Source organism: Dysidea avara, chromosome 8, assembly GCF_963678975.1.
Source record: "Dysidea avara chromosome 8, odDysAvar1.4, whole genome shotgun sequence".
In the NCBI taxonomy this organism is placed as follows: Eukaryota; Metazoa; Porifera; class Demospongiae; order Dictyoceratida; family Dysideidae; genus Dysidea; species Dysidea avara.
This window is the reverse complement of record NC_089279.1, coordinates 30,592,660-30,608,125: the sequence shown is the minus strand read 5'-3', so window position 1 is coordinate 30,608,125 and position 15,466 is coordinate 30,592,660. Positions and strand designations below refer to the sequence as shown.

The following is a 15,466-nucleotide window of genomic DNA, read 5'->3' as shown; positions in this document are numbered from 1 at the left end:
CAGCATTACGATAAGGTTCTTTGAATGGCTTCTTGTATGCTTGCCTTGTGTGAAGTTACTTACATTCAAGGAGTCAAAAAACTTGTCAACTTTATCAATGAAGTGGGCTGTCTCAAATGCTTTACTATTTTGGGAGTACAACAGAGCTAACCTGTGCAGTAGTTATCTATTGACATAGCCTTTAATAACCCTACCTGTGCTGCCAAGTCTACTCGTATTTTGAAGAAGCTAATCAGATTGATGTGCTCTAATGTAAGCTTGTGTACCAAAGACACACCTACATTTGAAGTGCTGCTCAGATTCTTTTCATACATATCTTGCACAAACTCTCACTTGATTGGTTGACCATTGCACTGTACATTTGTAACAAACAATATGCATGTGATATAATATACCATGTAACACCTGTAAGCGACCACATGTATGTATACATGATGACTCATAGTTCACAATACAATAAAGGCATATCAAAAATTTGCTAAACAAGACAGTTTAGGACCAAATTTCAACCCATTACTTAATAAGGAGCTATTCAGATAACTGTCAAGAGGTACAAGAAGTGACCTTTAAATTAACTTTTTTTTTTCCCTCATGTACTGTAGGGTAAAACGCTAACTTGCCAATTCGTCCAATCTTTGTGTACAAAGAGTTAACATGACAAAATGGCAAGACTCAGCAGCTGTCTTTTAGGGAGCTACAGGGATAAAACCATTCCAGACATGGACATGACATAATAGTTCACTTTGTAACGACAGAACTGCACTTAATAAACCGCTACTGTAAACTTAGATTTATTGGGCTATTTTCACAATAATGTACAAACATTTTTATCTTCAACAAGTTGTTCCCTGTGGCCACAAGGCTTATAAACAAGCAAGTTAACACGCTCTTCTTCCACGAAATAAGCCACAACACCATTAGTAAACCTCCGCAATACAATTCGTCACAGACCACGAAGCCTGTTAACTGCTGGGGTGAGGATTGGTTAAAATCAATGTACAGTGTTCTATGGTCGTTTCCTATCCCATGTTCGCTCTCTACTATCTGTGGTCAGGTGCACCACTCAGTCTGCTGTTATTTCCTCTGCTGCTTCTCTAGCTGGGGTGGCTGATGCTGCCGGTGAGGAGGCTAAAGACTACCAGTATCTGGATATTGTTAACAAGTCTGGTGGTGGCTTTATCTCACTCGTTTGTGAGTCCTTTGGTGTCTGGACACCTTATGCTTTGTCCACCCTGTTGTTTCAATAGCTGACAGGTCTACAGTCAAAAATGGTTTGCCCCGTAAGATTGCTAGATGACAGTTACTGCAGCAACTTTCTGTCACCCTGTGGTGTTTTAATGCCAAGATGATTCTCTGGCAGTACACCCTCTCTTCTGAGGATGTTTCCATAGCCAGACCCACCTAACGTGCAGGTCACTTATTGATTAGAGATTATAAGCGCCTGTGGTTGAAGGGTCTGGTGAACTGAACAGGCTTGCACCAAGAATCTGGTACGTTGATAGGTGTAAAATGCAAACTGACCGAGGTGACTAATTCCACAGAGTACGTGTGCTATTGTCCTTCAATTCTAGCCTTTATTTCGTACTGAAGTGAAGATCGTATTATAGAGCGGTTGCACAAATAATTACACTAGTCCCACTTTAAAAAACATGTGGCAAGAATCCATTGCCACAATGCATGAAAATTGCGTATTCGATTCTACTGCCACAACACAAGTATGGATAGCTTAGATACTACAGTGTTACATTCACCTATTATAAGGTATTAATATACTTGAAGGATGAGAGCGCAGCTGGTCTGGTTTCTGAAATTACTATAAAACTCCACTTTTTGCTAGCACACTCATGAAGCCTGATGCCTATTCACGTTTACCATTGTGTTAAGAGTGTTTTCTGACACAATTATGAAGAAAGAATGCAGTTTAGCCTTGCCATATCAGCTTATGGGTAGACCTGTTTCAAAAATTACATGCTATTTTTGCCATGTAGCTGCAAAGCAGACTGGCTATGCTCTCACTACTCTAGTATGTTAGTTCCTGATAACAGATGATTATCAATACCGATGTAGTTTGGCTGTTAGTCACTCTACAATAACTGGAAATTGAAAACATGCAATTTTTCCAGCATCTGGCTGCACAAATGCCACACGTTTCAGTTGAACGCCGCACCTGTGACGTCACATGCAACCGCTCTATATTATGGACTTCCCATAACTGGTGGGAAGGGACACAAAAACATCTTTTCCTTCTAGGAACGGCTTTAGATTGCTCTAAATCAGAATCAGTAGACCTAGGAATTAAACTTCTTACTTTTGTATAGTGGGCTCCAGTGGTGGAGGAAGTAGTTGATATGAGGGGGGGGGGGGGGGGTTAACCAGGGCAGGTCAAAATGAATTGAGGCACTACATTATCTCTGGTTTCGTAAGATGAAACCAAAAACAAAAAACAACAAAAAAAAAGTCACAGTCAGCTGACAATAGCTGCCCACCTCACCAGCTACACATTTATAGCTGATAAACTACATAAAAATCCTTACACACTACTCTAATACTGTGACTGCTTTATTACAGTGACTGCTCTATTAGAGTATCTCGATTTTTATCACGGTTTTCAGCCCCACTCCAAGAAGGATAACTTCAGCGTGATATCATTCTGAGGGAAGGCTAAGCCCCCCCTCCCCCCAACCCCTTTCCGCTCTCTACAACCTTCGGTGACAGCTTGTTTGCATTTATGCTTTGGTGTGGTGAAATCTATTTTGCTGATTTCAGAAAAGGGGACACTTCGAAAAGTGCCACTCTGTGTAGGCCATCATAATTATATTGCTTGTTTGCCATCACCCAATGGAACAAAAACTGATGTGGGCGGGAGGTGATTATTGATTATACACTGGACTCTCGTTATTTCAGTCTCTGACTGCTCTATTAGAGTTTCTCGATCTTGAAGACTGCCATGCTGCATGCAGTACTGTACCTTCCACCCTTCTGCTATGTTTCTAGGCACAGCTAATGCATTTACCTTAAGGCTTGGTCAATCTGTGCCTCCTTCTATCATGAAATGGTGTATACACGTGATCTATAAAGTATAATCAAATAATTAAAATTTGGTGCGGCTACCTAAAAATTGATGCGGGTGGTTACGGGAAACAAGGAATTTAATGATGATGGCCTTAACTGAAGCCCCATACGTTCAGGGTAAGGAAAAGCTTTGAGAGTGTTTTACAAGTGCTGTAATCAAGAACTATGGATCTACTGACAGTGCAAACACTGTCACTCACCCATCCGTTTGCGGCTCCTCTTGACTATTTATAAGATTTTAGTTGCTCATGTGTATAAAGACTGGGTGTCAGTTTGAGGTAGTTATATACATCTTCATACAGTACATCTGGACATTCATGCCCACTCAATAGCTAGCTAGCGTTTCAGTAAGGGTCTTCCTCGCAACAAATCAGAATTTATCAAGGTATCGGGTAGCTAGCTAAACGTCTTGATCCCAGTCGCAAGTGCATCAGGTGGTGGTATCAGTATGGAAATGACTACCCTTTGTTGCTGTTAAACTGATACAGTACCCCTACAAATGGCAATGCGCGTCTTACATTTGTGAGAGCTAGACGCTTAGAAATAATTACCACGCCCCCTGCATAAGCTCTATAGCGATACTAAAAACAACCCGATTATGATAACAATACCTAACACAAATTATTTACCAACGCAAAATATATAATTCGCAAAAATATAGTTCACAAAATAAAACACTAAATCATTGAATATACCAAATGATCCATTGCACGTACCAAATAATTCATTGCACATACCAAATAATTCATTGTACATACCAAATAATTCATTGCACATACCAAATAATTCATTGAATATACCAAATAATTCATTGAATATACCAAACAATTCATTGACTATATCAAATAATTGTTTTGAAGCAAATGGCCTACTATACACGCATATGAAATTTACACAAGGAATGCATCAATTTATTTCCTTTCAGGTACTTGTAGAGTTCCTGCCAAATAAGAAAGAAAATCTGATCAATTTAATGAGCAAGCTGGCTCACTACAATAAAATGCATATTTGTGCATATGTGATCAGCTCTAAATGTGATATGCATAAAATACACTTAGGTGGGGTATACAATGTGTAGGAGATGATAGTTCACATTTGCTATTTAATGAGGCAAATGTGAACTATCATTCTACACATCACATACACCACAGGAGGACACACTAACACATTTAGAGCATATCACATACTCACAAATACACTTTTTATTGTAGCAGGGGTAGTATCGTAGTTCCTCACAAAGGGGTGGAAGGTGGGACGTAGAGGAGTGGGAAAATATAGACCACGATTGAAATCCAGACATGGATGCAGAATATTAAAATAGGCCATCCACCAATTCTTCAAGACAATCAACCTTACCGAGGCCAGAAATTGCCATTGAACTTTTAACACCACCTGCATCATTAAAACCAGACTACTATGGTAGTGTGGCTACTGGCATTTGATTTTGCCTGATGTGCAATTTGTATCAGTTTTGTAAAATCTGACACTGTTGTAACTATTTAAACTGCAGGTGTTTATCTTGCATGATAGTTCAGGACAGGTGCTGTTGTCTTGGGGACCGATAAATCACTTGGCCAATAAAGAAATTGCATTCAAGTATTTCTGCCACACTTCTAAAAGTGTTAGTAATTGTATGTAATTACAGTCATAATATATTACACCCTATCATGAGTTGTAAGACCTCTGTTTTGGAGTATTCCAATGAACAATTAAGGGTGTTTACAAAATAGTAGCACCCGATTGGTGTGACTATAAACCTCTTATGGTGGCTATTATCTTCAAGGGTGTTGCAACAATACCCCCTTCATTTTTAGAAGATTATAGGTGTTATGGTAGCACCTAAATTTTAACAGTGTAGTAAAAGAATGTTTGGTACAAGACTTCCAAGTGAATGTTAAAATAAGCACACAGGTGTATTGTATAAAACAGCACAAAGTTCACTGAATGTAGAGCTCCAGTTGATCAATCAAAGGTGATCCACTAGTAAATTGGTAGCTACTGCATATTCTAGCTTCTATGTCACTAGCAGTGATCTCACTCAGCTCTTGATAAAACCATGGCTGGGTAGGATTGTTACAACAAGAACTAGCGATGCAACCGGATCCGTCCCACAATGGGTCATCAAAATAATAGTCAGCTGCCTCGAGACTATTATAAGTTCCCGATTCACAGTAATAGTCAGTTCCAACATAGGAAGGAGGGGAATACCCTGGATAAGCGGCACAATAACAATTGCAGCAATCAGAGCGGTCATCATATCTTCCACTAGTGAATGTCCAGATATGTTGACGAGGACTACTGTTATATGTGATTAGTAGACCATCAGCATAATAGCCATCTATTGTTTGATCAAAATGTGACAAATGAAAGCCAAGTACCCCTCCTTTTTGATATCCTCTTGCTTTACCACACACCCTCTGGTAGCTTGTTCCATTAGTGGAGAAGAAGGAAGAAGAGCAAGCACCATTAGAGTTACTGACCACACGACAGAAACTAACGCCAGAGTGAGTGTCTTTACGCCATCCACTGGGACAGTCATCTCCTGTACTGATATCAATTTTGGCAATTCTTCTCCATTCTCCTCCCACACCGGCACACGAAGAAAGAATTCCAGCAGCAATTGCTGTCATGTTACAATATGTCCACTGGTTGTCATTAATACGATAGTATCCCGACTTGTCACCAGTTTCAGGATTATTGTTGTAGATGTCCTCACAAGATGATCCAGTGTAAGTCATGCCACAGAACACCTTACTGGGACCATCAGTAATCCAGTAATATCCTGACCGCTCTTGAGACTCAAGATTCTTATTGTAGATATCTTCACAAGATTCTCCAGGGTAAAAAGGTGATTTAAACCAGTACACACTACACTCCTCAGTAGTAGCCATTACCAGTTCCTCAGTGAGGATCACTGTTATAATGTAATAAATTACCAACATCTTTGAAAGAAAAGTAACAAGCTCTTAAGTAAATAAACACTATACGCTACTGTGTAAAATCTGATGTATCCATAAATTGATATAAACATACCAATAGTTACTCACACACAAATCCATTGTTACAATGTAGCAGGCCTACACAGAAGCCATTATGTAGCTACACAAACATATGAACTCATCATGCATACATTTTAATTACTGCATATGCTATTATTAGTAGTTCATTTACATTGTATTCATGCTCTAGTAGCTGTTACATAACCAATCTAGCCTTGTTCCTTATTTACTGTGTCTTTATGCTATTGTATTCTCTTGTGTGTTTGCTGTACTATCATGTTCAGTGAGTTGGAACAAATTCTCTCGGCTTTAGCTTGGTGACCTAAAGACAGAAGAACTACAGCTTTTTGTGATATATCACACAAGTGACTCACTGATGCTGACTTCTCAGCTCTGTAGAATACTGTTTGTAGGTACTGGATCTGGGAAAACCAGTCTTATCGCCCATGACAGCAGATTTAATTTTTCACCAAGAACACAAAGCTACATTAATAATCTATCAAATTTCATAGTTAAAATCAGTTAGACTTGAGTGATCTGCTTTTGCTGGCTTCTTTTTCCTAGCACAGTAGCGATCTGTACAAGCGGTCTGGGGCCCCAATAGAGCTCTGGCCAGCCTGGGAATGGCTGTGTGTGTCTGTACAGCTCCGTGGTGTTGAATGAAAGACCCTATCGTTTTAGCCAGTTTTGAAACCTGAATGGCTCATAACTTGGCCTAATTAATCCCTACACCTTCTTCTATAACTTTTAAAAATAGCCCCTTGCCTGCCTCTGGCCCCCGCCTCCCACCCTTTTTAAAGCTTGCCTGGTAGAGTCAACATTGAGTTTAAAACTATCTAAAGTGGTGGGAAACTTCAGTGTTCGCTACTTCTACTGTGGATGCTTTTGAAGGTAAGATACAATTGTAAAACGTGTGACAATTTGGTCAATGTAGTTTCTACCATTGGCGAGCTACAACACATTAAATATTTAAAACTGCCATTTTCTGATACTTTTAAATAGGCAATAAGACCGGTTTTCCCAGACTGGGTCACATGTAATGATGGTTTACATAATGTACAGGTATTAGGCACATGACTTGAACTGCAAATTGTGATCTCAAGTTTGTATCACTGGTAGACAACAATCACATGATTAATGTGTCTTTAGCCATTTTTTCCTTTGATGTGGTGTACACCTAAAGTTATACTAGCAGACATTTCATCCCTACTAAAGTAAGAATTAAGTGTCAGCTGGTACAGGTCTTGTATATGTGGCTGCAGATGTAGATGACCTCCCTTGTTTCACTGTGTTTTATTTTTATTTTTTTATCCCAACTCAAATGTAAAATTTATCCCTACACTTGTACATATTAGAGCTGAGTATTACCATAGTATTTTACTCTCAATCTATTACCATGTGAACACCAGCAGTCACCTTTTCTTCTATTGTAGCTTATGGTAGTTGTCTTTCATCTTCACATGTAGTAACTAAAAACGTTTTAACCAGCTTTTACTGCCCAATTTTTTTTTACATAATACCAGCACACAGATCCCTAAATAAATGAAATTTACAACAAAAATCACAACTAGCTACACAGAGTCAGTAATTACAGTCATCACATCAGCTACTATACATACAGTTTGATCTTCTTCACCAGAACACCCTCAGAACACCTTCATTCCAAAAGTCTTAATCATGGCAAATTCTGCATGGCCTCGAGATTCTTGTCACTGGTCAGAGGTATTTGATGAATGAACTGTGGCAGACCTTATCAGGGTGTCCAGATTCTGCTCCGTTGTATCCAACATACGTACAAGTAGGGGTAGCCTGTACTTGAGAAAATGCAGCTTAGAATTGACTTAATTTCACAACTTAGGCCCTTTACATGCTCTCCGCACGCGATAACACGTGTGCCAAGGTTTGGCTCTGAACAACAACTGTTCTCACTGGGCCATCATCCCAGACCGGGTCACTAATGAAAGTGTGTTTGGAGCATGGATGTTTAAATAATCCTGACTCATAATAGTAGTTATGAACAAAAGGTGATGGTGAAATTCCTTCATGTATGATGCACAGGCAACTGTCATGACCACCAACCTCACTTTCGCCTATTAACAGTGTTGGGAGTAACGCGCTACTTATGTAACGCGCTACTTATGTAATGCGCTACTTATGTAACGCGTTACGTAATATTATTACTTTTGTGGTAACAAAGTAATATAACGAAATACGCTACGAAAACAGGTAATATAACGCAAGATACTTTACTTACAAATGTAACGCGTTACCTAAGTAATATAATTACTGTAACGAGTCTAATATGACGTAATATTATTATTAAAAGTAACGAATTTACTAATCTCGTTAGTAATCCTCTGAGTAACGCCTAACCACAACAAAGTAACGAGGCCTACTGAATGAAGCTTATTCACTAGCTTCTTACTTATAACCAAGGTTTGCACATTGTCCAGCAATGCAATCATGTCACGTGATAAGGTGGTAGTTTCACACGTGACAGCTTAAGGCTGTGGTCACAAAGTAATATAATATGTAATATTATTACAGTTACTTTATTTTATGGGTAATATGTAACTGTAACTAAATAGTTCTGTTGCAAGTAATATGTAACTAGTTACTTTTACAAAGTAACTTGCCCAACACTGCCTATTAATATGTCCAAATATGCTTTCTTGGAATGCCATAAGTTTCATCAACATGCAGGGCATAAACAGAATTGTTTTAGGATGGAAAACATCAGTAGTGCTTTTGTGGTACACTCGACTAAGGAATTTGGTTAGTTGAGAATTGAGCAGAATAGCATCCATCATCATCACTAGGAGCTCTACAAGCTGACTAATCCTCTTCCATCCACGTGGACACTTATCTCCATTAGTGACATCAACATCAGCTATCACTCTAGTAAATAGCTAATATTATTAACTATTAACTATACTGGTAAGTTACTGTTTTAACCAACATCCACACCCATATGCAATGAAAGCACTTGTGAAGTGCAGATACTCACCCACTATTAACAGTGTAGCTTATAGCTTGTGTATAATGATTAAAGATACAGATTTTCAGCATTTTCATCTATAACTCATACACTTCACAAGTGCTCAGGTGAATGAAAAGTCATAACACCTACCGATAGATTTTTAAATCTAGCTGTGAACATCATGCTATATGTTTCACTTGAAGTAAAAAAGAAACCACATAAATATGGTTCGCACTATACAGTGGAACCTCTCTATTATGGACATTTTGGGACCCAGAATTTTTGTCCACTTTTTGCTGTAATGTAGAGGTTTTCCTCTTTCAGAGGTAAAAAATGTATCAACCAGACCTGTTGGGACCAAAATTTTTGTCCTTATTAAGGAGATTTTTTCTATTGTGTCCTTAATTCAGCAAGTTTGTTAAGAGAGGTTCCACTGTACTCTCTCATGCAGGAGAATATAATGATACACTGTATATGTAGGACTGTGTCTGCAGGAAGATGGTCACTGTGTGGGGCAGACTAGGGGTGACATGGGTATCGGATGTTAATCAGTTTAGTTGATGTTAATCAATACACACGTTAGTGTGTCATGTGACGAATAAATCTGGTGCACTACACCGTGAGTATATTTACAGGAAGGAACAGAATGCAATTTTCATGCATACCTAGCTCCATGCCAGAGGAGGTTGGACACGCACACATGAGCGCATACATTTTGTATTGAAAGTTTAACCAAGCGCTCACCAAAGTTTTCACAAATACCATTCGAGAGTGCACTTCAAGTTTAGTCTATTCAGCCGGTCTACCCCATTCAACCCCACTACTCCAGGCACGTAAATCGCTCTTGGAATCTATGGGGATCATGTGTGTAAGCGTTTGAAGGTGGAATCAATGTGTAATACTATAGGGATGCCTTATGTACATGTATTTTAGCACAATAATTGTCGAAGAAAGCAGTGTGCATACCAACATAGCCTCCCAAGGTATTATAAAAGAAAAGCTGGTGCCACTAGCTTGGCCTCACAGAGAATTAAACACTCGCACACTCACCTTGTAATAAAAATTTGCTGTTCATCTTAAGGAGCACAAGGTAACATGGTGTGAATATTGCTAAACATTTCTTCTATCACTTACTCCTTGTAACTCCTCATCGCATATTAGAAATATGCAATTAACAGTAATAAATTTCAGAAGCACTTATATTGTGTCCAACCTCCTCTGGCTCTGTGCTCCCCTCTTGAATTGGAACCATTTTTATACTGCAAATTCCTGTTCCCACATACCAAATTCAAGCCTAATACAATCGTGAAATATAAGCCTCCAAAATCTTAATTTCTTCATCTTTGTTTAGGGGGCTTTGGGGCTTAGATTATTCTTTTTGCGCACACTTTACAAAAACCGTTATAAAATGCAAATGTGTAACTCGATGTCTTGAGCTTCAGTACACTTTAAGAAGGTATTGCGGCACAATCACGTACCAAGTTGGTGCAAATCTGAGTAAGAGTCATAGAGCTATGGACAATTATTTGCATTAAAAAAGGCCGACTTGTTGTCATGCCAGACAGGGTAAACCGCCTGTGGGAATAACTTAAAAATCAGGATGCATATAGGTTAACCATCTATAGCTCAAACCTTTTGTGGTTTAAAAAAAATTGCATATACAACTATAGAGTTACAAGGCAAAAACCAAACAACTGTATATCGTGGGTTTGAAATACTCTAATAGAACAGTCACCGCGGGGTAAAAAGGTGCATGAAAAAATGTCGAAGAAAACTTACCAGCATTTGAGCCTGGGACCTAGATACTGAGCACTCAAAGCCTTAACCACTGAGCCGCTGCTATCACAGCTAATCACCTTACTTAATTTCTACTTTGTATATGAAAATTCTAGCTAAAATCTACTCAATAGTAAAAGTTCATAATTTCATAAATCTATCAATGGAAAATCTAGATTTTTTTCTATATAGAACATTCTATGTGTGTTCTATTAGAAAAAATGTGCGCTCTATTAGACCATTACAAAAGTAATCAAATAATCTCTGTAACACAGTACCATTACAACTTCTCTAGTATTCCATCGAATCAAAGCTAATGTTAGTATAGCCATTTTGGTACAGATTGTGGCGGGATAGTACACTACTATTAAGACCTACTCGTGCCAATTGTCATCATCATAATCATCATAATAAGTGCTATGCTAATAAAACTTGTGACAACAGGCTGCAAATTGTATTCTAGCATAAAAAGTACGGGATCTACTTTGTAAAAATTGAGCAATTACATCTTATCACATTTTGCATGAAAAATCGAGATACTCTAATAGAATGGTCACTGCTAAATTTTAATAGACAGATAGCGTACCTAACTTAGCAGGGACTTACTTTGTTATAATACACTACAGCAAATAAATACAAGCACTACTGTATACGTTATTACAACTTTATAACCATTAACAAGCCAGCGAAAAATTGTATCAGTATAAATTGGCTTTAGTATCAAATCAGTAGGTAGCTATTTTTCTCTATTGGTAGAGCACTAGCTGGTCATAATCATCTTCACTGCACCTGTAGATAAGAACAATGATTTGTGTCCATCCAGTATGTGGTTGGCTTTGGGTACCTATTTAAACAACAAAAAAGTGAAATCCACGCAAAAACGGTCTAGCTGTATAAAAAGAGTGCAGTCTTCAAAAAGCCTGTGGGTGAAAAAAGCTGTGAAATCAAAGGTGATGTTAATGCACAACGCCATTATTAAAAATTATTATCATCCACATCATTGCAGCCATTTCATGGCCACCACCTTTGATTTCACTACTTTTTTTCACCCTGGCTTTTTGAAGGCCGCACCTTTTTATAGACGGGTTTAACAAGAAGGCATGACACTACATTACATCATTTTTGTGTAACGTAATCCTGATTTGTGTAAGGCAAAAAGATCGGGAAAATCAATGTAGGGCAAACGTTTTCGAGGTGTTTCTGAGCACTACAATACTGCATCAAGTAATCACTACCTGAAGTACAAACCTTGTAGTCATTCTTTATCAATACTTGGGATTTGCTGAAAAAGAATAACGGGGTGACTTTTCTGTACAGCTGGTTATGAACGCTAAATTTATCTTCTTAAACCTTACTTTAATGTCTGAAAGGTAACTTATTTTACCATGCCTGAGTTTATTAATTGTTTTAGTCCTCAAACTACCCGTTATTATCATTGCTTGATTGATAAGTTCCAGTTAACTTGACACAGCATTTCTTTTCCCTACAAAATGGCTAGTAATTTGTGCATGCAGCACATTTTTATGACCGCACATCTTCGTTAAGTACGTCTTCGTTAAGCACGTCTATACAGCTTGGCTGTTTTCGTGTGAATATTTTGTTACACTGTCATTCAGAATTTCAAGAAGACATAGTTTAATACTTTTCAAGTACTGCTCCTCTGATAGAAGTGCTATACTTAACTGCTGTGGTCCCTACTAATATTTGCTTTTGTACTGTCATTCACATGTTTGTTAGGCTATAAATTGTACTACTAATGTGTGCCTCAATGATTGACAAGCAAAGTGGCCTTTTTACTTTGGTATGTTCTGCCTGTTACACAGCCTGGAATAATATTTCAAGGCATAATGTAAAATTATTCATTATTCTGAAACTTTAAGAAAAAAATTGAGCCAGTAACATTAGTCAGTTGTTCAGAAATACCGTATAGTAAAAAATTTTGGTGGTAAAAAAGTGTGACGAAACCCCTCTGTTGAAAAAATTGACGAAAATAACTTTGGCGAATTGAATGCTATTCACCAAAGTTTTTTACTGCCAAAGTATTTTACTATACGGTATCGTTAACTGGAGTACTGAAATTTGACATTAGTCAAATGCTAAATATTTCTGGGAATTTTCTGCATAACTTAGTATAACAGTCATCAAGCAACAAGCAATATCTTTCATAGCTTCATGAGTAAAATATGGAGGTTTTAATTTCCTGAAATTTCACCATTAACGTTTGGATTGAAATATAAAATTTGATTTTAATATTGTCATCAATTTCTTAGTGGTTAACCCCGTCAGCATTAGCTATACCTCAGTTCTACCTGTCTGTGTGCTTAGCTTGTAGGAAATCCAGTGTAATAACACTTACATAATTGTAGAAACCAAATTATTTTGGAGCTAATGCTGCCAAATTGTACTGAAGGTTGGTCTTGTTTAACAGGAAAATGCAATCCGTGGTGACCCTTACTATTGTATATTTACATATGTACAGTACATAGTTACTGTAATATGTACTGCACGTATGTTTGTAGTGATTGCATATCATGTTATACTTTATGCTGTACAGTTTTTCTTCCATCATCAAAATGCTGTTCATATTGGAGGTGTAATCTCAGAAGCTTACAGGATGATGGAGACAACTCCTACTAATTTGAGCCCCACCCACCTGCTACAGCCATTTGCACCACTAACTAAAGGTTCCTCTTATCCAGTGTTCAATAAATATCCTAACTTCATTGTAGACTATCAGGTACAATAATTAATAATTGTATTATAATGTGTAGTATGTATGTACACACGTGTGTGTGTGCGTGTGTGTAGTGTGTGTGTGTGTGTGTGTAGCGTGTGTGCTTGTGTAGTGTGAGTGTGTGTGTGTTGTGCGTGTGTGTGCGTGTGTAGTGTGCGTACGTGCGAGAGTGTGTGTGTGTAGTGTGTGCGTGTGTGTGCATGTGTAGTGTGCATGCGATTGTATGTGTGTGTGTGTGTGTGTACATGTGTGTGTGTAGTGTGCGTGCGTTTGAGTGTGTGTGCGTGCGTGTCCATGTGTGTGCGTGTGTGTGTGTGTGTGTGTGTGTGTGTGTGTGTGTGTGTGTGTGTGTGTGTGTGTGTGTGTGCGTATGTAGTGTGTGTGTGTGTGAGTGTGTGTGTGTGTGTGTGCGTGTGTAGTATGTGTGCGAGTGTGTATATATGTGGTGTGTGTGTGTGTGTGTGTGTGTGTGTGTGTGTATGTGTGTGTGTAGTGTGCATGTGTATGGTATGGGTGGGCTGTGTATGTGTATGTGCTATGTGTATATACAGTAGTGTGCGTGTGTTGTATGTGTGTGTGTGTGTGTGTGATGTATGTAGTTTGTGTGTACCATCCATCCTCCTTGGGAGTCCATTCATTCATCTGGCCTAAATAAATCACTTGTAATTAAGTTGTCTAATATCCCTTGGCTATCTAATATCCCTTAGATCAAAGAAGAGTCTAGGACAGGCAGTCAAGAAGTGCTTGTGTGTGTACTGTGTACTGAATGTAGAGTAGCTGTCTGCCTATGTGTAGTTGTGTGTTACTGTTTGTGTTGTGAAAATTGTTTGTTTGGTACTGGAGGGAACACAAAGCTACATAACACGTATATACCCTATTACAATTGTTATGTAGCTATATTGTCCATACTCTAGTGATCTTTCTCACAGTTTCCTCACTTCAACACTGCCATTTTTGCTTAGATTATCAATGCATTTTTGTGACTAAGCACAGACATGCATAATTCATTGCAATAGCACAATTGCATACTATCATTATCACGATTGTTACAATAATCAACTAATTGCCACTATCTCTCAACTCTACTCCTGCTGTAACCTTGACTACATACGTATGTATTTTCCATCCCTTTTTTGTGTATACATTAAGAAAACACTGATGAAGACAACACTATGTACATAAGCAATGTTAAGCATATACGTTTATGCAACTACAATATTATATACTGTTCAATTGTTTTGCCGATTAGGGCTCTTTCTTGCAGAGCCGTGTGATCGATTTAGAAGACACCACTGCCATGATGATACACTGTTGCACCAGTGTGAACGAAACTGCTACCATTTGGATGGTGGATGCTAAATCCAAAATAATTATCATAAGCCAGATGACTTGAGATACACCAATCGTTGCACCCATCGTAATACCAATCTTAATCAACTGCTTGCTGACTTTCTTTGTAGCAGCCGTGTCTGGGTTAGCTGTGCGCTTGTAGTTGTAGTAGTAAGCAAGGAAGGTGGCAAATAGCAAAATTTGAAGTGTTTTGTTAATGGTGGTATTGGTCCATGCAATGATCACGGTGTCGTAGTTGGAGACCAGAGGAGCACAAAAACCATTTGCTAATAACACATGTGTGTAACAACCCATTGCCCAGTCGTAACCTACTATGAAGAACGTGAACAGGCATTGCATCAGGACTCCATAAATGGCATAACACATCAGCAGCTTCCTCTCTGGCATGTCAGGTCGTAGCTTACTGCTGTAGTACATTACACAGGTGACATGAGCCAAGATGAATATGGCAATCGTTTCACTGATCATAGCTCCTTGCATGACTGTAAGCATGGTAGTGTAGCACAGTACTAGGGAATTGGCTTGTATCATTGTGTTCAGTACTTGTAAAGCCAG

The 15,466-nt window shown here is 38.4% G+C and overlaps 1 protein-coding gene across 1 annotated transcript in view; it reads left to right on the top strand.

Moving 5' to 3' along the window:
• The window catches only part of LOC136263683 (TBC1 domain family member 31-like), a 51,551-nt gene that overhangs the window by 14,875 nt on the left and 21,210 nt on the right, over positions 1-15,466 (top strand). Inside the window, exon 14 of the mRNA XM_066058316.1 lies at positions 13,382-13,564. Coding sequence (XP_065914388.1) covers positions 13,382-13,564 — 183 coding nt within the window. The remainder of the gene's footprint in view (positions 1-13,381; positions 13,565-15,466) is intronic.